A 24,065-nucleotide genomic window follows, 5' to 3' on the forward strand; every position below is an offset into this window, starting at 1 on the left:
TTGTCTCTGCTCTGCGGGTCAGCCATGAGCCTCAGGGCCAGCCCGACTCAGGTGGAGTAGACCGGAGCTGCATGCTATGTCACCAAGCTGACACCAGATAAACCGCCACTGTGGCTGGTCAGCATGAAGGGATGTTTCTCTTGTTCCTCCTCAGGAACATGTCTTTGTTGCTGCTCTTTTTACTTCATTATGTGCATTTGCATTCTGAATAAGTCACTCAAGGTTTATTGAGCACCAGCTGTGAACGTCACCATCCGTGTGTTCATTGCATGTCTCTCCTACTTGAGAACCCTCTGGGTTTCTTACTGCTTTACTCTGTGCAGGTGGTGTGGCCAGGCCTGGGCCACATGTGTGCCTGACTACTTTTCTGTCACCATAGCACAACGTGAACATGTTAATTATTTAATGTTTCTTTCTGTTCCTGGTGTCTTGGTTTTATATCTCTGTGTGGTCTGTATCTACCTGTCCGGAGCACCATCTGTCTCCTTGCTGTCCAGCAAGATGGAGCCCAGGCTTCTCCACCGTCTTCCGCCTTCACCGAGGCCTCCAGCTCACATTGATCTTTCTGTTTTATGAATTCTTATCATAACTTTACAGAACATTTGATAACTGGCATCTTGACGGTGAATTTTTTTGACGTTCAAATTTCAAGGCCAAAAGAGAAACTAAGAAGAGCAAGTTCAAGGCAGTAAAAAGACTTGGTCACAGTCCTCTTTGGAGGTCTGTAGTGAGCTTTTTACATGTTCTTTTCAGTCTTCAGAGCTACATTATCAGCGATGCTCACAACTACTTTTGGTCCTCTGATATATTCAGTTATAAAAGTAATTAAGTTTGGTATGTTAAGCTATGCAGTTACAATAAGTGAACTGAAATTTGAAAACAAAGCTTTTTTGGGGGTGGGAGAGGGAGGTTATTTGTATATTGAATCATTTTCCCAGTATGTACTTTCTTAATAATAGCTCACCGTCATGGAGCATTTGCTCCGTGCCAGGCGTTTTCTGAGCACTCCGCCTGGACTCTCGTGCACATTTGTGGATGAGAATTATGGAGCACTTTATCTTCATTTCTTTATTTTCAAGTTACATTCATTTACCTTTCAGATACCCTCAGCCTCTTGTCAATAATTAATAGTTCATAGTACCAAATTGTAAACATAACAGAGTACTACTTAAAGGAGTCTAAAAGATTACTTAGGTTAGAATTTCCTTTGGAAGCTAACCTGTTTTTATGTTCTTTAAAATTATACAGTTTTGATGGTCTTCTCAGTGAAAAGAACTAATGTTGTATATATAGATTGATGAATCTGTAGATATGTGTATCTAGAATTATGTATAATATAGACTGACCCCATTTTAAGTTCTCAGAACTGTTTTTCTTACCGAGATACTGATTTCCAACTTCTGTGTCTCTGAAAAAAGTTAGAAACGTGGTTTTTGTTTGCAAATAGACTTGTTTTACACATCTCTTCAACCTTTCTAGTTTTGATTGCTCTCTGGAGTGAAATTGTTCACTCAAAGTTTAGGTACTGACCTTAAGTACAAGGTCTGTTACTTGGGGTGACGTAGTATAAAACCTGCTGATGTGAAAACAGGTTGCTCATGTTGACATTTTTGCTTGATGTGGTGAAAGAGCACCTTCTCTCTCCTCCTCTTGCTGTATTGTTTTTGCACCGATTTTTCCCTGGCTTCACCTTTGTAATATGTGGGGACATTGGATTTTGTCTCTCAATGCCCCAAGTACTTCCTGTAGTTCACTCATCAGTCCCGCAGACCTTTCTCTCTGCTGCACTCTGAGTGGCTCCCTGAGTGCCAACAGTAAACAGATGACATCTCCTAGTTGCCTTGGTTTGGGCAGTTAATCTCTTTCTTTAGCCTTTTGGCATCAATGGGATTTTGCCAATTTGCTGATGCATTGGAGTCACTTTTCTTGAGTGTCAAGAGCTTGAGCACCCCTCTCACAGCCCTGTACCCCCTCACCAGTGTATCCCATAAGGGACTGTCTTGAATACAGTGAAATCTGCTCTTCCATGGGGAGTAAGGGTGGCCCAGGGAATTGGGTGTCACCCCCCTCCTTCCCCAAGTACTCCATATACATTATCATTTTCATAAAGAACGTATTGTTTATTTTCTGCCATAGTGCTCTTAGAGATGTTTGCATGTACATCCATGTGTCATGATTTGTGAACTGTTCCATTTATCTTGTCCTTTATAGATGAAACCGAATATGAGTACAGCGGGAGTGAGGAAGAAGAGGAGGAAGTGCCTGAGCAGGAAGGAGAGCCAAGGTAATAATGATGAAGCCACTGTTCAGCTTCCTGCTTTATGAATAGGTTGTTTCATGCTAATGCCAGGATTTCAAAAGATGCCTGCGTAGTTCAAAGAAATCTTAAAGTACTTTGAAAGTACCTTAATCTCTTCATTCTTCTTCATTCTTCAAAAGATTCTTATGAACACTTTTCCCCCTCTGGATTCTCTTATTCAGTGGTGCTTTACCAAGATTGCACTGTTTCCCCTCCCCCAGTTATTTGGAAATGTAGAGTGTTGTGTTTGGTTCTGAGGAAAGGGATCTTGCCGCTGGCACTTACTGCTCCAGAAGGCATGGATGGTAAATGCTGTGCTGCATATTAAATAGTCCTACCCACAAAGAACTGTCCTGCTCATGGGCCAGTAGGGCCTCCATTGAAAAACACTGCAGTCTTTCCTAAAATGTTTTCTGTTTTGTTTTGTTTTGCTTTCCCACAAGTGTGGTTACCAGTCTTGCATTTTTTCTACGAGTGTATATAATGTCCTGACCCATCTACTAGTCTATGTTTTGGTTACCTGTGGCTTCCCAAGTTACAGTGAAGCAGAAGGTTGAAGGTTTGGTAGTATGAACCTTATAGTAACTATTCAAGGAATATGAGATTTTGAAATTTTAATAATGGTCTTGCCTGGCAGTCCTTTGTGCTTTAGCCACACAAAACTTACTGAACAAAAGGAGGCTGGAAGGGCGTGTTGAGAGACCTGTGGGGACCCATGTGTGGGCGGTGGGGGTTTGAAGAGAGCACATGAAGAGATGAGAAAATCTTTTGATAAAACTCCTTAATATCCTTTTCTTCATACATAGGAGAATGTTTTTAATCCATCTGAGACTAAATATTTTCTAGTAATTTGAATCGATTTCATGAGAAATATAATTGTTTTGGATAGGAGTATGATAGAAGGAGAGAGTGGTTTCAGGAGATTGATTTGCCATGTTATTTCTGGGCATTGGAAGTAGAGTGGTGGCTCTCAGCAGGGAGACCAGCTAGGAATGATGTTGTTTATCTCCCAGTGGCTCATTCTTGGGACCCACTTGGGCTCAGCTGCTTACTCTGGAAATAGGCAGTGGGAGGGCATACGTGACAAGACTTAGTGGACCAGAAGAAGAAGGGAAGGGTAGTCCTGAAGATTACTCTGATCATTCTATTGTGGTAGACTCAGAACGTGATGTTGCTTTTATTGGTGGGAAATAAGGTGGTCAGAGAGGGACTAATGAAGTGGGAGAAGAGGATTTCAACTTTCCTTTTATAGAGTTTGAGTTGATGTGAGAATCCGAAGTTAGAGATGTCTTGTCATGCAGACATCCCGGACAGAAACAGATAAAGGATGTAATACTATTGAGTTGTAGATACAGTTATTCCCATGTTTAGTTGAGTCCCAGGGTGGAAGGAACTCATTAAGAGGATGAATGAGAAATGGAATAGCGTGCTGAGGCCGCTGTCTCATCCGGAGGGCAGAGTGATCTGTGAGTACTCCTGAAAGCTCTGCCTTTTCCTACAGCTCCATTGTCAACGTGCCTGGTGAGTCGACGCTTCGTAGGGATTTCTTGAGACTGCAACAGGAGAACAAGGAACGTTCCGAGGCTCTTCGGAGACAGCAGCTACTGCAGGAGCAACAGCTCCGGGAGCAAGAAGAATATAAAAGGCAGCTGCTGGCAGAGAGGCAGAAACGGATTGAGCAGCAGAAAGAACAGAGGCGGAGGCTGGAAGAGGTAGGAAGAGGGAAATGTCCAGTGGGTATTCTCTTTCTTTATTCACGCTGGTAGCCAGACACTCAAAGGAATGTTTTCTGTAGCCTCCTGATGTGATACCTTTCCCCTGGCTTAGCTAGTCAGGTAACTTCAGAAGGAAGGCTTCTGTCTATGGTTTTGGACTGTCAGGTCTTCACATTCCTTGAGGTCTTTGAAATGTTTTCCTTGCTTGTAAAAACTGAAGGACCTGCCCCACCATTGTGCTAGATGCAGAGCAGCAGGGTCCCAGAGACCGCATCATACCAGTTCTGGAAAGGCTGTTTCTGTTTGTGGTTTAAGTTGGCCAGCTCAAGCTTGACCTGACTTAGTTTCTTCTCTTGGCCTCTGGATCTAAGTTCATGTGTACATATTTTTTTGAAACTTCAGACTTTTTCACAGGAAAAACATTTTTTTTGGTACAGACACCTTAACTTTAGTTTTTTATAAATGCCTTAACTTTAGGCACACACTATAATAAGGGATGAAAAAAAGAATTACATTGGGTATAATACAAATGCTGTTCTGTAATCTAATTGTTATCTAGTGAGATTAATTATATCCTGTGATAGGGAAATACATTTTGTACCACCTGCTGCTCATTTAATTCATTAATACTAAGCACCACTGGTGATGTGGTTACCCACAACTTGTTCGTTTGTAATTCATAGAAGTGTTATTTCTCTTTCACTTGGGGCTCAAAGAAACTTTTGATTTTATTTTCCTAACTACCTTTCATAATATGTCTCACAGCTCCAAGTTTCTCATTCATAATAGTACAACTCCCAGTTTCTCATTCATAGTAGTCTCCACTTAATGCATACACCTTATCGCTTCACGTTTCTTATGGCAGAAAAAGAACCCAAAACAACAAAAAAGCCCTGTATTGATACTAAACAGTGGAATTTAATTTAGATAACAGCACATATTACACAAGTTAGTTAGGAGTGTATTTGGGTTGGGGGGAATCTTTGTTTTGTGTGTTTTATAGTCTGAATTCTGCAAAACTTATACTTTTACCTGACTTAGAAAACCAGTGTCTGTCTAGCTAAGGAGAATGGAAATGTTCAGCCTGGGCTTGCAGAAAAAAACATAGGACATAACCTTCCTCTGTAGGAGGGACAATATTGCTGTTTGTGTAACTCTTTTTGTGGCTTTTTTGCAAACTCTTTTGTAGTATTTTTAAGACTTTCTCCATGTTCTTTGAACATAACAGAAACCCAGAGTAGTCCAGGGTTTTTCAAGGTTGCCTGTTGACCATGGACTTCGTATATGAGAATGCTTGAGTTTTGAGGCTCAATTTCCAATTGTGTCTTTATGCGACATTCTGCACTGTCCATTTAAATCCTGGGCTCTACTTTCCCTGAGGACACGAAACAGGTTAGTTTGGTGGTTTGTAACTTTAGCTCCAGCCCATTTGTAACACAGAATTTGCTACAGAAATTGCTTTCGGGCCAAGTGGTAGTGAGACAAGTGTTCGTTATCCAGCCTCTGTGCCCAGTAGGGAGTGAGGATTACAAAGTGAAGACCAGCACTGGCTAGAGGAGAGACACTAAAGTTTTACAGCCATTTTGTTTTATTAGTTAAAATAAAGACTTGAGGATTAAGGATGTCTGGTAAGTGAGAACTTTGCACTTTACTTGCTTTAATTAGCCATTTAATTTCAGCTTCTTAGTAAAAGTTCAAACTCACAGTCACCTCTTGGCACCTCTTAATCAGAAAAGATGGAGCTAGGTATGAAACAGGGGACATTTGCATGAATAGAATCCACTGATTTGGATTCTTGGTAATCTAGCTCCTTTTTTCTAGCCCAGGGTAATTAAGCATTGTCTATACTCTAGGTCCCAGAAGGTAATTTGGGAATATTTGAGCCCATAAATGATTTGTAGCCCTTTATTGGCATTAAACCTTCAATCAGAACTGTGTGGGGAATAGGGATTCCTTTTGTTATTAACAAAGTAGGTAAAGATGGTTAGCCTCAGTCATAAGATAAATGACAGTTAAAACTGAAAGGAGATGACAAATATCTGGCAATGACTGGCAAAAAGAAATGGCCCAAGAGTCGAGGTTGTAGGGAAACTGAGTATAGGTTTTCCTTTCTATGCAACTGCCATAAGATCAGGCTTATTGGTGCTAAGGACTCCTGTCACACCACCATTTCTATTTCTGAGCTCTCTTTGCAGGTTAGTGCTTTTGCCCTGCGTAAGTTCTTCATCTTTAAGAAATCTGTATGTGTATATACTCCACTCTTCCTTTGCTCCTTGTAATGTGCTGATAGGATCTCTCTCCTTTGTTTTCCTCTGCTTCCTCTTCCTTGGCTTCTGCATGAACTGGAGATCTTAGAAGCCCTTGCAGATATTTTTGAGTCTTGTCTCTCAGTTTTGCTGACAATGAGGTTTCTGTTTCTGTTTTCCATTTTCCTTGTTGCTTTTGGATGGTCCCAGGCTAAAAAGGGGAGAATGCTGAGCTCAGGCAGCCAAGTTTGTACTGGCAGCTTCGTCCACTCCTTTTCTGGACCTCACAGCTCCTCTAGTGTTTGACTTTGCTCCTTAGTCTTTCTCATCAGGATCCACTCAGGGTTTTCTCCGCTTACTCTAAGTATTTCATCCATATTCAAGACCCCGTGTGGTAATGACCCAGCCTCAAAAATTTTAATATTACCATTTACTTTTCATATTTAGATGCATCATCACACCTCTGGCTCAAATAGAATTGTTGCCTCTAGCTCATTTTTTTTCCCCATAAAAATTGTTCACAGGCCAGCTTTTTCTTCCATTCTTTCTTTTCTTTTTTTTTTCTTTGAGCACAAATGAATATTTGATTGTATTGTTGTCTTATCCTAATGGTTTGTGCTCTCTTTGCATTGAGTCTGGATTTGATACCTATTAACTATGTCTTCCTACTCCCACCACATCCACATATTTGATTAGCATGTTTTCTCATTCTTCATCTAATTTTAATACAAATATGAAGAGAACATCTGATCAGCAGTCTAAGTTAAGATTGCCATGTTAGTTGGTGTACTTCAGATGTTTTTTGAACCTGTTACATATTTCACTAAGTTTCCGTTTGCTAGTAGATACTTCTTCATTTCGACCTCAAGAAAACTTACCTAATTATTGGTAAAAGCAAGATACATTTGTCTGTGTTTGGTGTGCTACTTTAGTAAACTTCAGAAAAAGGAAATTTCTTAGAGAAGATTTGTTTTTTTAGCAGGACTTTGGTGCCATCAGCACATTCTCGTTTTGTTTTTTTTGTTTTTTTAATATGCATAATTGATTATTTTAGTATGGAAGAGTCACAATCAAACTTCTCAGTTAAGGTTAGAATTTATCCTTTCCTTTAGAAAAAAGAAAAAGACAACAAACCAATTTCCTGTCTCTCCAGTCTTCCCCTTTGGGAAGATGACCGCAGTGCCTATGCTCTGTAGACTTTTTAGGCCCTGGAGGTGTAGCTGTCACTTGGTGATTTGGGCTGCCTCGAGTTGGGGGTAAATGTTAGTGTCAGCCCCAGCGGTCTCTTTGCTTTTTCTTCCACCAAGAGGACACATGGTTATATTCATTCCTGTCATTTCTACAAATTTCAAAGTGACTAAAATCTTAGAGGGGTGGGTGAAAGTGGAAGAAATTAAAGATGAAGGAAAGCAAGAGAAAAACAGTTTTTCTGTGTGAAGTGAGATCAGTACTGAAGCTGAATTATAACACTAGAAAAATGTAAACGTTTCTAAGAAAAAAAGTTAATAAACTGCCCCATGTATTTGTTGGCTGCGAGATCTTGGAAGGAAGGCATGGTGGACTCCTTTACCCCAACCGGATCTTCACATATCTTAAAGGAATAGGAACCATTTCCTCACCCCACTTTGCTTACATGAAGGCCTTTGTTTGGCAGATCATGATTGTCTCCCATCACAAGTACATATTAGCACAGGGCTACCTTTTTTTACATACATGCATCTGGGTGTGCAGGTGCCCCTGTAGCCCACGCCCTGCCTTCTCTGTCAGCAGCTCCATTTTTTTTTTGCAGAGGGTAGCTGTCTTGTCTTTCAGCCTCCTTATAAGTTCTCACATGTTCTTTTGACATCCTAGTCTAGCATCTGGTTATATTTACAGTTAAATTTTGTAAGAGTTAGCTTAATTCACCAAATGTTGCTTGTTGCCTAAAGATGGGGAAGAGTTGTCTTTGGGGAGAAGCAAATAATTTTTCTACTAAGGCCTCATCAGAACTGGCAGGAAAAAAAACCTCAAGGATTGGTGGTGGTATGTTTGTGGAGTAACATGACCCCGGAAGTGCTTGGAAATGGCTGAATGTGGAAACCAGACTGGTTTATTAAAGTCCGTTAGTTTCTACAACAGTAAGTCCAGTGAAGTGTGTTTACATGGACCTCACCATTATCAACGTGATCTATTTAGAAAAGTTTTTAGAATTGTGAGATGAAAGCATTACTTTTAAGTACCAAACTAGAAAGGGAGCCTAATTAAAGCATAGCTGGAAAAGTACATATTTACTTGGGCATGCTTGGGAAAATTTAAATAATAAGGAATTCTCTTTATAATTTGAGAGATGTAGAAATCACTTTATAGCATCATGCAGTTTTTTAGTTTCTTTGATTTTGTTTTCAAAGAGTGATTTAAGAAAATAATGATGACATCAATTTGCAAATGCTTCAAAGGATTATGTCATGTTTTTCATTCTTAGTGGGGTAAGCCTGAAAAGGCATGTTCATTAGAGTTTCGTAGGTTTTGTTATTTGAAATCACAGGCATAAGGTTAATCCAGTATGAATTGATGTTACTTAATTGATGGTTGATGGCATATGTTTTATTTTGGGCTGTTTTCTTTTGAGGTTCTTTTGCAAGAGGCCAGTTTTTCACATTAATCATCTATTAAGGTATATTTACTAAGGGATTTCTTTTAGTTTTAATTGTCTCCCCTCCCTTAAATTAAGAGCCTCTTCTGAGTATAGTGGTTTTTATGGTTCATAGTTTAAATTCTTGCTCTTAGTCCAATTAACAGTTTCAAATGTTAGAGCATAATGTGGAAGAAGAAATCAGTAATTGCATTGTTTTTTGCCTTAGCCATCAGTCTTGTCAGCCAGTTGGTTTTCATACCAGGACTTGCTTAGTGGGCCAGTCCTAGGAAATACAGCACTTTCCACATTGTCTTGTTGATTTTTAAAAAGCATGTGACTTATGTTACGTACAAGACTTGGAGGAGAGAGCTCTGTCTAGTTTATCTTTGTATACACTCACCATGGTGCTTATTAATATTTCTCCAATGCATGAATCAATCATTTGTAGTCCTACTTGCATCTCTGGAAAGAAGGGACTTGTTCTTGAAATTTATGCCTGTTCTTAAATGGACTTCTGGGTTTGAGATCTCTAATTTGAGTTCCAGAGAGACCTTAGAGAACTTTAAAGGATTTTGTAGACTATTCTGAGGCATAAAAGGTGTGTTGTGTAAAGTACGAGGCACTAACCAAATGTAACAATTCTTGTTTAAGCTTTTATGTACTTTCCAAGTGATCTTGAAAAGATGGCGTTATGATTTGATTGGATCTTGTTGGGACCTAGAGATATGAATGGATTCTTTAGTCCTTTATTACTCTAAACTCTAAATGTTGGAGATAAAATCACAGCAGTTTTTCTCTTGGATGCCGTGTGTTCGGTGTGAGGGTTGGATTCAACCCAAAAAAGTATTTATTGTGATATTTACTACAGAGCAGAAAAGATAAGTGAAACAGGATTCCTGCTCTCAAGGAGCTTATGGTCTTTTGTGTGTGTGTGTGTGTTGATTTAGCAACCAAGAGTTTCTTTCATAGGAAACAAAAAGCTTTTCGGAGGCTTTCATTTGACAGTTGAGAACATCAGTTGTAGCCTATTCGTGTTTGTAAGATATTTGCTTACTCTTATTTTGTGATGTGCATTTTGAATAAAACTTAAAATTTTTTTTAAATTATGGCAAATAATTACATAATAACCGTTACACTGATTTAGGAAAACAGTTGAAGAAAAATAACATGATGCTTATTACCTCACTTAAAATTTTTTTTAATATTTATTTATTTTGAGAGAGGGGGAGTGCAAGCAGGGGAGGGGCATAAAGAGAGGGGGAGAGAGAGAATCCCAAGTAGGCTCTGCATTATCAGCACAGAGCCTGATGTGAAGCTCGAACTCACAAACCGTGAGAACTTGACCTGAGCCAAAATCTAGAGACGGATGCTTAACCAGCTGAGCCACTCAGGCACCCCAATGCTTACCTCACTTTCGTTGAGAAATCCCAGTGAAGTGACTGAGAAAAATGGTATAAACAAGGACAACGAGAACAAGAAAGGAAACCAAATTGTGGAAGTTAGATAGTACATGGGAGAGTAAAGATTGTAAGAAGGCTAGTACTGCAAATTCTGGAAGAGTCAAAAATGAGAGGCAACAGGTGGGGCTAACAGCATGTAGATATGGAGAGTTAGATTCTCCCACCCCAGGCAGCCAGGCTACTCTGTTCCTTCTCCTCTGTGGGAACAGATATAGACTTCCTAGAAAAAGTGAACAACAGAGCCTCAGTATATGAAGAATTCAGGCACAACTGAGTATGTGGAGAGAGAGAGAGAGAGTGAAAACAAGGGCATTAATTGGAAGTCTAAGTATTCACCAGTATGACTGCATGCACACTCACCTCAGCTCCCACAGTGTTGGTGGCCACACTTACTACAGATGCCATCTTCTTTACCTACACCTTCTGCTCAACCCAGGCAGGAGATGGGGAGGATTCTGAGAATGCTGCAGAGATTCCTCTCTGGAGATACTGACTAGCCCAAGGGACAAAAAGCGCCAGTGAAATGCCCATGCTGCTTCCCATCATCTTACTGTGAAGCTTAATAGTTACCAACCACTCTCCATAGCCCTTATAATTTCCTTTTTACTGTCTTAAATGTGAATGGACAGCCAAGATTGTGGGCACTGAAAAGAACCTTTAACATGAAAGACAAGTAGAAAAAGAATCTTGAAGGAAATAGTGTAGGGAACAGAAACTATTGCACACACAGACACATGCACATGTGTAGGATCTTAATATCCCTCGAATGAGAAGAACAAATAATATTCATGAAACGATGTTCAGAAACTAAGAATTTTTGAGGCTTTTAAATTTTTTAAAAACTTTTAATTATTTAATTTTGAGAGAGATGGGGGAGGGAGGCAGAAAATCCCAAGCAGGCTCTGCACTGTCAATGCAGACCCCAGTGCAGGGCTCAAACTCAAAAACTGTGAGATTGTGACCTGAGCCAAAATCAAGAGTCAGACCCTTAACTGACCGAACCACCCAGGCGCCTCTGAAAAGTTTTTATAAATTAAAACTCCCAGAACGTTGTGGGGGGCGGGGGGGTTAAGTTTATGATGAACAGAAGAAAAACCAAATCAATTCAGGGGGTTTAACAACCATTTAATTAGATGGTGTAGGAAATAATTACCGTAGGGAGAACTACAGAACTAATTCAAGGAAAGTTTCCAGAGCTAAGAAATACGAATTTCTGTACTGACTGAAAGATGTACTGAGTCTCCTGCACAATGAATGAAAAAAGACCCATACAAAGGTACATATGTCGTCTTGACAGTTCACAATGTCTGGGATGAAAAGAACATCCTAAAAGCCATGGTGGGTGGAGTAGGTAGAGGGTTGGGGTGTGCATGGGTCTTGTACTAAGTATCAGGAATCTGAATGGTCTGAGATTTTCCAGGAGCACCATCAGAAACTAGAAAATGACATAGCTGTGCTTGCAGAAATCTGAGGGAAAATTACTAGCCTGAGTCAAAATTATATGTACCTTGTGAGAGTAAAGGTTCTGTGGCCTGCGAAGTCCCTAAAGCCTTTTGCCTTGTTTTCACTTCTCAGGAAGCTACTGGAGAATGTGTTCCAGCAAATGAGGACGAAAGTGGCAAGGGCTACAGGAAACAGGATCCTGTACAGGAGAGAGTTCAAAAGAATTCCTAGGAAGTTGGTGGCCAAGCATAGGCTGCCTGGAGAGCAAGCAGTCTTGGTTGGTGTAGGGGAAGAAAGGGGTGTGAGAGGTTAAATCTCTAGGAAGAAAGAATGCCTGATTGACTTGACCATATTGGAAGGAGGTCTGTGGTGGTGCAAGAGACTTTACAGATGATTTTGTGATAGACCCATAGAAAACCAGTGAAAGAGACCACAACAACAAAAATAAGGCAATTAATAGCTCCTCCAAACACTAAATTTTGCCTTGAATGTGGTTTTCTTTAATCAGAAATTGTCACATGACTAGACTGGGAACATGGAATGGTGATGTGGATGGATATTCTTTGGGGGAGAAATCAATAGATGGTGTCTAAAGTGGAAATTTTCTTAAAAATAGCTCTTATGAAAGTGTTATTTAAAAATCAGGAGGCAAATACTGTGAGAAAAACAAAAGGCATTGGAAGTGATTCTACCTTGGGAATCACGAATTGGGGGTGAGGAGAAATGGGGCACCTTATTTTTGACATACACCTTATAATTCATTTTGACTTTTTAAAGTACTTTGTACTTTAATTTAAACTTTTTAAATGTACATATGGGAAGTGGGAGAAAGAAAAGAAGGGAAACAAACCACAAGAGACTCTTAAATGACGGAGAACAAATGGAGGGAGATGGGTGGGGATGGGTTAGATGGGTGATTGGTATCAAGGAGGGCACTTGTGATGAGCACTGAGTGTTATATGTAAGTGATGAATCACTGACTTCTACTTCTGAAACCAGTGTTGCACCTAATGTTAAAATTTAAATTAAAAAAATAAAAATGTTTTTAAGTGTAAATAATGTGGAAAAAGCTCCTTGTAAAATCACTTAAAAGTTGCCTCTTAGTAGTAGCATTTAGTTACATGAAAGTAGTCAAGATTTTCTAATGGGCTAGGAGCCCTGCCCTCAGTGTAGTTGGAAACAACCAAGAAAATGGATTGTACATGTCTTACCACTTGGAGGCTTACTCCCTTGAAGGAGAATGAGTGCTTCCACTTTAGAGCCCATGTGACCAGAGGACGTGCACCGAGGTCCTGCCATTTCCTGAAGTCAAGGTGACAACAGCTCAGGAGAGGGGAGATGAGAAATGGGTCTGGGGAGTGGGTGGCCTGAGATCACACCTGCACTTGGTGCACTGGGGCAGGCAGCAGCTCCAGGTGAGAGGCCTAGCATGTGGAAAGTCAGCTCTGACCCTGGTTCGCTCCCTCTCTGCTTTTCCTCCGCAACTTCCGCTTTTCTTCTCTGGAGCTTGCATCTGGAGGCTGGTTTGAGTTGGATGCTAGACCGCATCTGGCTGCCAGCTGTGTGGCGGCTTAGTAGCAGGCTGCTGGTTGGTCGTTTCTCCCAGACCTCAGCATGACAACCTCCAGGGCTCTCCTTGGAGTTGTGTCCCCTCCTGACTCTTTCCTGAAGGAGTCCTTGCTGATGATAGCTGAGGCGTCAGCAGAGATGGGGATGGCTTTGCTTTCATTAAAGTTTTTTGTTGTTGTTGTTGTTGTTGTTTTAGTATAAGAGAGAAACAAGTGCAGGCTATTGCTTTTCTTTCTGTTACTGTGATACTATAAGTCTAAATGGGACCTTCAACATCATATGTAAAAATTAAGGAATTTTTAGTAGTTTGCATGGTGTATAAGGAAATGGCAGTAAGCACATCATCTCTACGGCTGTTGTGGGTCTGCATCTCTGTGGTCATGTGGCATTGCTTATCATAGTGCAGTGGCATGGAGGGTAAGAGAAACTGAAGGCGTATATCTGATGCATATGTCTACTTAACATACCTTTGCACTGAGTATGTATATTATAAAACATGCAGAAATAGCTATCTTAAAAAGGGTGAGCTACAAATACAAGTAAATAAGAGTTGAGTGTTTTTTTCCTAGACTTCACTCGATGGTCTTGTTCACTTCTAGAGACTGCTGATGTAGACACCTACCATGCTAGTTCTTCACTTCTCTCCTCTCTTAATTTCAGTGCATCAGGGCGCCCTCCACAGGATGGTGTGGGGGGCAGATCTTTTGCAGAGGAATGATTCTCTTAGAGTTCATTGCCTATAAGACTTTTTAAACACGTTTTCTCATTGTAGACACCAACTATTGACTTCTTCAAAATAATAACCATTGTAAACTCCACACCATGATGATTTCTGATGCACACTGCCTCCTTCGCACCCCCACCACACATAACTCTGTTCTGACAAGTCAGGAACCTGGGGCTCATAGAGGGGAAGTGGCTTGTAACAGGGAAGCTGAGCAGAATCAGGACCACAACCTCTGTCCCTTGAGACCTTTCACTTGTCTTTCTAGGATTCCATGGTGTGTACTAAAATTTTTCAAAGGACCCCTCTAGCCCATTTTGGCTACTTTTGTTATCTAAAAGTTGTAAAATTCATTGCATAAGGTTCTTTGCCTCTTCTGACCTGTTCATATTAATCCGATATACTTGGAGCCTAAATTCTCTGAAGCTAAGGGGCAATTTTAAGGGCAGTAGATACTGCTTGCCTGTGATTTTGTTTCCCTTTTCTTTGTTTTTCTGTTTTCCTTTTGTCTGACAGATTTGGAGGGAAATTGTTTACATATCTTGTCAGGTAGCTTTCTGTCTTCCTTTGTTGTGATTGTGGGTTCTTATTTTCATCCAGAGGTGAGGCCCTTCTTACCTTGCCTGCCAGGTGTTTGCTAAACCCAATGTATTCTAGCAAGTCATTTCTCTTTTATAAAACCTGAAAGTGTCCTGATTGTTGCCAGCCTTGCCCATGGTTGTTCTCAGAACTAAGCAGTGCTGAGTCTGTAAAAATAGTAGAGTACACAAAACCACTCTCACTCCTCAGGACAGAAACTTCCACAGAGCTTCCATGTTCACCTCTTAGAGGAAAATACTCACAACTGTTTTAAGCTTTAAAACTGATCGAATGAGATTCTTTATGTTTTAGGTTTATTAGAAGGCTTTTTGTTTTATTTTGAATGTCTTTATATTCAATACAGAAGCTCAGAAGATGCTTTCCTTTGGAAGACATGGCTAGTCAGGAATATCTGAAAGAATTAAAGAATTTCTGTTTAAAGCAAAGAAACTTGTTTCCCAATTGGCAAAATATGAGGATTTTTATTACCAGTGTTAGAGAAATGGTTGTATTCTGAGCTTATATTTGTTATAAGTAACGTACTGGTAAAAGCCACTCTCTTCTTTTTGTTCCTGAATGGAAAAAGCAAAAATTGTAAAATAAAAGATCTTAACTTAATTTGCTTTGAAGTAGAAAGGCTCCAGTAACACTGCTTGGATGAGATTCTCAGATTTCTTTCCTCAAGTGTCTGTGTTATATTGCTGGTGAAGTCCTGGGGCAGGGTGAGGTGGTTTTGTGGGTTTTATTTATCAGTAGCTAGTTTAAAAAAAATTTTTTTTTTAATGTTCATTTATTATTGAGAGACAGAGAGATACAGAGTGTGAGGAGGAGGGGTAGAGAGAGAGGGAGACACAGAATCTGAAGTAGGCTCCAGGCTCTGAGCTGTTAGCACAGAGCCCAATGCAGGGCTCGAACTCACGAACTGTGAGATCATCACCTGAGCTGAAGTCAGTCGCCTAACCAACTGAGCCACCCAGGCGCCCCTCGGTAGCTAGTTTTTAAAAAGAAAGGCCTCTTTCCTCCCAAGGTGCAGCACAGTGCTCAGGGCCAGGTGCCCTGAATGCAAGCCCCACACCATGGCACATGTGCCTGTATGGGCATTAAGCTAGCAAATGACAGGCAGCAAGTACATTGTATGGGGACAGTGTACATGTTTCAATTTAATAAAGATGCCTTGGCCATTAAAGTTGTAGTTTCTAAACACCAGGACAGGAACTCTTTTATTTCTACGACCCTACCCACACCCATGGGAAACTGTGTGTTTTGTGTGTTGAATTCTAAGAGCAGACATTGCTGGGAAAAAAATAAAGCATGAGGGGCACATGGGTGGCTCAGTCGGTTGAGGTCCAACTTCAGCTTGGGTCATGATCTCACAGTCTCCGTGCTGACAGCTCGGAGCTTGGACCCTCCTTCAGATTCTGTGTCTCCCTCTCTCTGCCCCTAACCCACTCGCATTCTGTTTCTGTCTCTCTCAAAGATAAATAAACATATAAAAAAATTTTTAAAGAAAAATAACTAAACCATGCAATATATGGAATGAGAGAGGAGATGGGGCCAGAAGCTAACTCAGAACTGTATTGAGAGTAATGGTCATGTAACACTCAGCTGAGAGAGACCAGGTACCAAGAAATCCTCTCTGTGCAAGGGTTCCACATATAAGACATTTCTTTATATTTCTTAGGAAATCATTTTTTTAAGTGTCTACCTTCAGAATGAATGCTTGTGTGTGTGTGTTGGGGGGGGGGTAGAAATTAATACTCAGACTATAATAAATACCTACTTTTATGCCTATTACAAATATTTATGTCTAATATCCCCAATAACTTTATCCCAAACTTTCTTATTTAATAATCTTAGTGCCACATTGAAGTTTGTGGTAATACTGTCAGCTTCCTGTGTCTTGAGAAATTCGATGGGTGTGTATTCTTTAGACCTGTGCTGTCCAGTACAGTAGCCACTAGCCATATATGGCTATTTAAACTTAAGTTAACTTCATTGAAGTAAAATTGAAAAGGAAGTTCCTCAATCGTACTAGTCATATTTTAGGTACTCAGTAGCAACATGTGGCTAGTAGCTACTCTATTGAATAGTACTGAGACAGAACATTTTCATCATCCTGGAGTGTTTTATTAGATGGCCCTAGTCTAGAGGCTAGCATTTTTCATATTTGTGGGAAGAATTGGTTAATTCTATACTTTACACTGTAGAAGTGCCTTATTAACAGATGTCTGGGGCTGGGTGAGAAAAGCAGCCAGACAGGTGCCCATTGTGTCCCACTACTCTATACTTAGGGGTTATATAGAACAGCCTGGATTAGGAACGGTTGTTAGAGTAACGGTTGTTACTACCTACCTGCTAGTAGGATGCACATGGTTAATACTACAGGCATTAGAGGCAGAATGGCCCTTCTAGTTTGGGACTTGCTAGCTGGGTGACACTGTGCAAATCACGTGACTCTTCTGAACCTATTTGCTCATCTGTAAAGTAGGATTGAAATACTTATTTCCAGGTTTGTTTTGAAAATTTTATTAGATAAAGGAAATGGAATAAAGAATATCAAACACTGAGCACAGTGCAGGACATATAGTATGCATGTGTGCTGTGGCAGTTTCTTAAATTCATTACTATGAATAATACTGGTAATTCTTATTCTTATTGTTGTCAATTTCTTTTTCCTTTCTTTTTCCTCTTTTTAACTATTTCTTTCCTCTTTGCTTTACTTCCGTTCTCCTTTATTCCTTTGTCTTCTGTCTTTTTCTTCTGATTTAAGGGCCCTGGATAATTCTGTTAGTGATGTGCATGGATAAAGAATTCCCTGTCCTTTAGTTGCGTAGTATAGTGAAGAATGGGGAATTGATATCAAACGAAACCAAACTGTGTAAGGATTCACAGAAGCACCCCACCTTTGACCAATATTTATGAGGAAGCTGGTACATGTGGGGTGGAGGAGCAGTGTGGAAATAACTGGCCAGTCGAGATGGGGTCTGTGAACTTCCCCTCATCAGCACCTACCTGTAAATGGTCAGCAAAGTGTCATGAGAGCAGTAGTTAGAAGATACCTGCTGATTACATATCTTTACTTGCGCAGCAACAAAGGAGAGAACGTGAAGCTAGAAGGCAGCAAGAACGTGAACAGCGAAGGAGAGAACAAGAAGAGAAGAGGCGTCTGGAGGAACTGGAAAGAAGACGTAAAGAAGAAGAAGAGAGGAGACGGGCAGAGGAAGAAAAGAGGAGAGTTGAAAGAGAACAGGTTAGGTCACAAAAGAATGTTCTGACCATGCATATGTGAGGTCATATGTGAGGTTGCTTTGTAGAGTTGGGGGATTTGGGACTCAAAGTACAGACACGTGTGCACGCATGTATGTACACACACACACACACACACACACACACACACGAACACACACACACATATTCAGGACTTCAGAGGTTTGAAAATGCTGAAGCACAATTGGAAGCACAGCAATAAATTGAATTAATAAATTGAAATTAAAAATGATGGATAAATTTTTACATTTAGAAACCTCTTGAAGTCAGTTGAGTGGTCTCCAACTAGTGTGATGCCCAAAAGATTTCTGAATATTTCTTTTTGGGCTTGGCTTAAATGCTTTGAACCTCAAATATCTGGATGATGATTAGCCTTTTCTTTAATGAACTGAAAAACCAACCACAAGGAATGTTTGAATTATCCAGTGGCTGAATATCATAATAAACATATTTGTATATAACTCAGTATATACCTATGTAGCATTAGAAAAACTAATAACATCGTGGTTTTGTTTAGCCAAAAAAGATGATATTTTGGTAATACTTAGAGCATTTTATTGATGCCAGCTATAGTTGTCTTTAGAAATCTCTGTTCCCTGAATTGACTGTGCTTTTGTGTCTGTGCTGTCAGTGTGAGCCCCTCAGAACCTCTTCACCTCTCACATCTTTGAATTGATCGCTCTTTGTTATGAGCTTTGGGTAAAGGAGGAAAGATATGAACGGAGACCAATTTAAATAATACTTGAAATTCGTACTTAAAATACTTATCAACTATGGTATTAACTTCCACAGTTGAGTATTCAGCTACTATCCTTGAAACTGATCATATGCTTCAGGTTCTCTGCACATGTACTATTTCTTCCTGAGAATTTAAGGATATTTCTGTTACTATTGACATTATTGGCCAGTCAGCACTGGTGTGTTTTGGGTTTGTTTGTTTTGTTTTTCCCCACATTCTGATTTATACTTAGGGATTGCAAAGAGGAGTAAAAGTAATTAAGCTTTTGAAAGTTAAGTCTCCTAGGGGTAATTCTCACAATGTGATGGTGAGAGGAGTATGTGACAGTAATACTTCATCTTTAATGTGCTAGTGACAGTCATTAACGTTCATGTACAGCAAGTATTCTTTTTTTTATGTTAAATATAATTTATTGTCAAATTGGTTTCCATACAACATCCAGTGCTCATCCCAACAGGTGCCCTCCTCAATGCCCATCACCCACTTTCCCCTCTCCCCCACCCCCCATCAACCATCAGTTTGTTCTCAGCATTTCAGAGTCTCTTGTGGTTTGCCTCCCTCCCTCTCTATAACTTTTTTTCCCCTTGCCCTCCCCCATGTCTTCTCTTAAGTTTCTCAGGATCCACATATAAGTGAAAACATATGGTATCTGTCTTTCTCTGCCTGACTTATTTCACTTAGCATAATACCCTCCAGTTCCATCCACATTGCTACAAATGACCAGATTTCATTCTTTCTCATTGCCAGGTAGTATTCCATTGTATATATAAACCATATCTTCTTTATCCATTCATCAGTTGATGGACATTTAGGCTCTTTCCATAATTTGGCTATTGTTGAAAGTGCTGCTATAAACATTGGGATACAAGTGCCCCTATGCATCAGCACTCCTGTATCCCTTGGGTAAATTCCTAGCAGTGTATAGCAAGTATCCTTTACCTCTTCTTGAAAATAGATAGGTATCAAAGTAGTTTTATTCTGCTTTCCTTATTCTGTTGCAAAATCTTTCGTGTTAACAGTGCTGTAAGAAACTGCACTTCTGCATGTTTGTATACATGTATGATTGTATTCTGCATGCTCATTGTATGTTAGGACATTTGTGGTTTGGATAGACGTGACTTTCCTGGTTGTCCTTGTGTTTTGAAGGCAAAAAGACAAAACGACTGTACTAATTTGGTCTTTCAAGTTATGGTTCATTTCAGTCTAGTTCAAAGAAGAGGTGAGTTGGAACTCAGATTCCTTTCTCAGCTGTTACAGGGGAAGGCCACATGTCATGCTAGGTCAGTGCTTGGCATAGCATGTGCCGTGGAAGGTTAGGCTAGGAGGAATGGGACTTGGAGCCCAGGTTGGAATCAGAGTGTCTTTGCAAATGCCCTTCTAGATACACTTTCTCCCAGATTGGCTTTTTTGGGTAAAGTTTATTTTATAAGATAAAGGTTTCTGAGGAAATGTATATGTCATGATTTGTGTTATCCTGCATTCTCTAAACCAGAATTATTGGTTAACTAAAACTTCTGTCCAGCTCAGATGTATAGCTATTTTTATTTTAAAATGTGTGCCATGGTACAAGTGGATGGTCAGCATTAGACACTGTAAAGACGTAATCTGAATTTCAGAATAAAACTTCTCTTCTTAGATCTCTTAGTCTACTCCCTTTCTGGAACAGTTAGCTTTTTTCCTTCTTGAAAAGGAAGGAAACTTCTTTTGTTTGTATTTCAGAGTTGTTTAATGTCTGTGTCCTATTTGAGCCTTACAAAAAATCTTGAGAGTTGCAAGAGAATGTTTTTTTTTTTTTATTAAAAAAAATTTTTTTTAACATTTATTTATTTTTGAGACAGAGAGAGACAGAGCATGAACGGGGGAGGGTCAGAGAGAGGGAGACACAGAATCTGAAACAGGCTCCAGGCTCTGGGCTGTCAGCACAGAGCCCGACGCGGGGCTCGAACTCACGGATCGCGGGATCATGACCTGAGTCGAAGTCGGCCGCTTAACCAACTGAGCCACCCAGGCGCCTCAATTTTTTTAAATGTTTGTTTCATTTTGAGAGAGAGAGAGAGACAGAGTGCGAGGGAGGAGCAGGGAGAGAGAGGGAGACTGAATCTGAAGCAGGCTCCAGGCTCTGAGCTGTCAGCCCAGAGTCCGACGCGGGGCTCGAACTCCCGAACCACAAGATTATGATCTGAGCTGAAGTCAGACGTTTAACCAACTGAGTCATCCACGTGCCCCAAGAATATTCTTGATACTCATTTCTCAAATGAGGATACTGAGAAAATGGAAGGTTGAGGGTTTTCTAAAGGTCTGAGATTTCCAAACGTCTCTTGATTTCCTAGTCTATTAAATACGCATGCAACTTCAAGGTTGGATTTCTCCTCTTTACATGTTTTGGGTATGTACCTGTTTTCATTGATCCAGAGGCTTGTCATTCTCTTCCCCTTGAAAATAAGTTCACCGCCCCCTCCCCCACAAACACACACACACACACACTCTCAGTCTCTTCTTGAAGAGCCTGGGCCTATTCATTTGTGAGAAACCACCTGAGTCTGGTGTTCACAGATCATGGCTTTCAGAATATAGTCATTCCAGGTACCTTCTGTGTCATCAGAGAAAACACAAATCATGTTTGTTCTGTTTTAATATTAAAACGGATTTTGGTTTGGGGTTTTAAAAATTGGCAATCCATGCTTGTTTTAAATGATTCATCGGAACCCTCTAGGGCAATGAGAACCCTCTGGTTTCTTATCTAATTAAACTTGATTTCTCTGGTCTACCATCCTTAAGAGGAATATCCTGGTTCTTTGAAATCCTGCAATTGTATTTAACAGCTGCGTTCTTACAGAAGAACTATCAGATACTTTGGTGTATATCAGTAGAGTGTATATCATCATTTATTAGACTCTTTAGATCTTCGTTGACCAATTTGAAGATCTTGGGGACAATCTTTCACTATATGTTTCATAATATATCCATCACTAAGTGAATTACCACTGAAGACCATTGGGGCAAATGGTTCTTGGTGCTCCATTCAGGTGGTTCTGATGCTTTCCTTTGGGATAAATTGATTGCTGGGTAATTTCTGTGTGACAGGAGTATATCAGGCGACAGCTAGAAGAGGAGCAGCGGCACTTGGAAATCCTTCAGCAGCAGCTGCTCCAGGAGCAGGCCATGTTACTGGTAACGCCCTGTATCTGTCTTGTTCCGTAGCATTAGGGCTTATTTCTCTATCCCTCCCCTGAGCTTTGGGCATAGCCGTGGTGATTACCAGACCATTTTGGTTAGCGTTGTGGGCTGACAGGCTCAAATGGAGATGTCCTCTGTGGTCATGCTGCTTTGGTCACATTTCGAGGTGGCTTCTATTTACTTATTTCCTGTTGAAGAGTTAACCGTTCTCTTTGGTAGATAGCAAGGGTTTGAACAGAACTTGGCATTCAGTGAACAAACTAGAATGCCAAAGGCTGAAAGTTCAAAGCACATGCCATAGGATTTTTGCCTAATACACTAACTTTTGAAACCACCAAAACCAACTTTTAATTGAATTCTCTCTCTGTCCAGTGATATTATGGTTAGCAACAAGCTGTCATATTTTTCCGCAGGTAATACGCTATTTAAAATCCCAGTCATTTTGCTCTGTGATTAAAAAAAGGTGGGGGGGAAGGCATGGTCTTTGTGAAAAGTTGAGAATGAATCCAGAGAAGAGGCGAGTTGTGCGGTGGCCCATAGATTTAGTGTTCTCCTCTCCCTCTCCAAGGAGTGCCGATGGCGGGAGATGGAGGAGCACCGGCAGGCAGAGAGGCTCCAGAGGCAGTTGCAACAAGAACAAGCATATCTCCTGTCTCTACAGCATGACCACAGGAGGCCGCACCCGCAGCAGCAGCAGCCACCGCAGCAGGAAAGGAGCAAGCCAAGCTATCACGCTCCAGAGCCTAAGCCCCACTATGAGCCCACTGACAGAACCCGAGAGGTATTTTCTTTCCTTTGTTGCTTAAATATTGATCCGGTGTTGCTCATTCCCTGGGAAGTTATAGAATGACTCTTAGGAGCTGTGTAATAGTAAGCCTAGACAGGGACACAGAGAGCAGATCAGAGCCAGTCTTTTGGTTTTCTAGCCAAGAAAATGTGGTTCAGACAAGTGAAAGGACACTTGCCTGTGGTCCCTTATCTGCTTGGTGTTTTCTCCAGAGACAACCAGAGTGCCTCTGTAAACAACTCTTGGGTGAAGTGAGCACTAAACAGAGGGGAGATTATATGGCAAAATCATTCTTAAAATGTACATAAGGGGATGGTGTCCTGGTTAACTATTTTTCCAAAACCACCATGAAAATGAACAGTGCCTATAGCCCAATTATACTGACTTTTTTAACAAATCACTGATTGTGATTTGTTAATGAAATTGGTGCAGTTGGGCCACCCAGAGCCTCCTGGTGAGGATGTGGCAAAGCGGTAACTTTTGGAATACTAGGAATCCTGGAAGCTGGTTGACTTCTGCAGTGTGTTGAAACCTGGCCTGTAGGTGGCACCCTTCCACCACGTCTCACCCTCACAGAGAGTAGATTCTAGGAACAAGTGTTCTCCGTATCCTAGAATGCCTTTGTTTTGGGTACGATGAAATGTGTTTTGAATTCCTGATGATAATCTTCTAATCTTAATCTTTTGGTGTAGTTAGTTGTGACGTTCATTTTTTTTTCTAGTTTTTTTATCATCATGTACAATCTTAGAATTCTTGCCAGGAGATTTTAAAGGCTTAATTTTTATCTTCATATTTCTTTATCTCAAATTGAATTTTAGCCCTATTATATTTGCCTCCTCTCTTTCCTTGTAGCTAGAGAAAAGAGAAAATTTCTCTCTAGGGCCCTTCCACTCAAGCTTTCTTTGGGATCTCTGCTTTTCCCTACTAACACTGAGTTATGTCTTCTAATTCTCTGATGCAGGTGGAAGATAGATTTAGGAAAACTAACCACAGCTCCCCTGAAGCCCAGTCTAAGCAGACAGGCAGAGTATTGGAGCCACCAGTGCCTTCCAGATCAGAGTCTTTTTCCAATGGCAACTCCGAGTCTGTGCATCCTGCCCTGCAGAGACCAGCTGAGCCACAGGTAGCAACAGCCCGGTGGCTGTGGGCTGAGGTGACTCACACGGTAGTTCACTAAGCCATGGGCCTGCTTGTAACATTCACAGATTGGTTTGTTACCACATTAGGAAAAAAAGAGATTCACAGGAGTGATTCTAAATTAACTTACAGGTGATATCCCCTTAGTTGATAGAGAAAAGAAGGATTTTTTAAAAAGATTTTTATTATACTCATTAAGGATATCTAGATTCAGTGATTTCTTCTTTTAGTCTTTTTGTCTTTCCTAACTCAGATGCTCATAAACAAATGCCTCCTTTCTCTAATTCAAAATTTTTTCAGGTTTGTTTT

General features: G+C 40.5%; 1 protein-coding gene across 50 annotated transcripts in view; it reads left to right on the forward strand.

The window, feature by feature from the left end:
• The window catches only part of MAP4K4 (mitogen-activated protein kinase kinase kinase kinase 4), a 198,051-nt gene that overhangs the window by 135,282 nt on the left and 38,704 nt on the right, over nt 1–24,065 (forward strand). For 13 of the 50 annotated variants that reach the window (XM_060608982.3, XM_060608989.3, XM_060608974.3 and 10 more), the window contains exons 11-15: nt 2,212–2,284; nt 3,801–4,011; nt 17,738–17,899; nt 21,740–21,826; nt 22,401–22,613. In XM_060608982.3, the coding sequence (XP_060464965.1) occupies nt 2,212–2,284; nt 3,801–4,011; nt 17,738–17,899; nt 21,740–21,826; nt 22,401–22,613 (746 nt within the window). Of the gene's footprint in view, nt 1–2,211; nt 2,285–3,800; nt 4,012–17,737; nt 17,900–21,739; nt 21,827–22,400; nt 22,614–23,580; nt 23,743–24,065 lie in introns of all 50 variants that reach the window. The other 37 variants (XM_060609047.3, XM_060609046.3, XM_060609116.3 and 34 more) reach the window with 6 other exon arrangements.

The sequence above is a fragment of the Panthera onca genome, chromosome A3, assembly GCF_046562875.1.
Source record: "Panthera onca isolate mPanOnc1 chromosome A3, mPanOnc1 haplotype 2, whole genome shotgun sequence".
Classification (NCBI taxonomy): Eukaryota; Metazoa; Chordata; class Mammalia; order Carnivora; family Felidae; genus Panthera; species Panthera onca.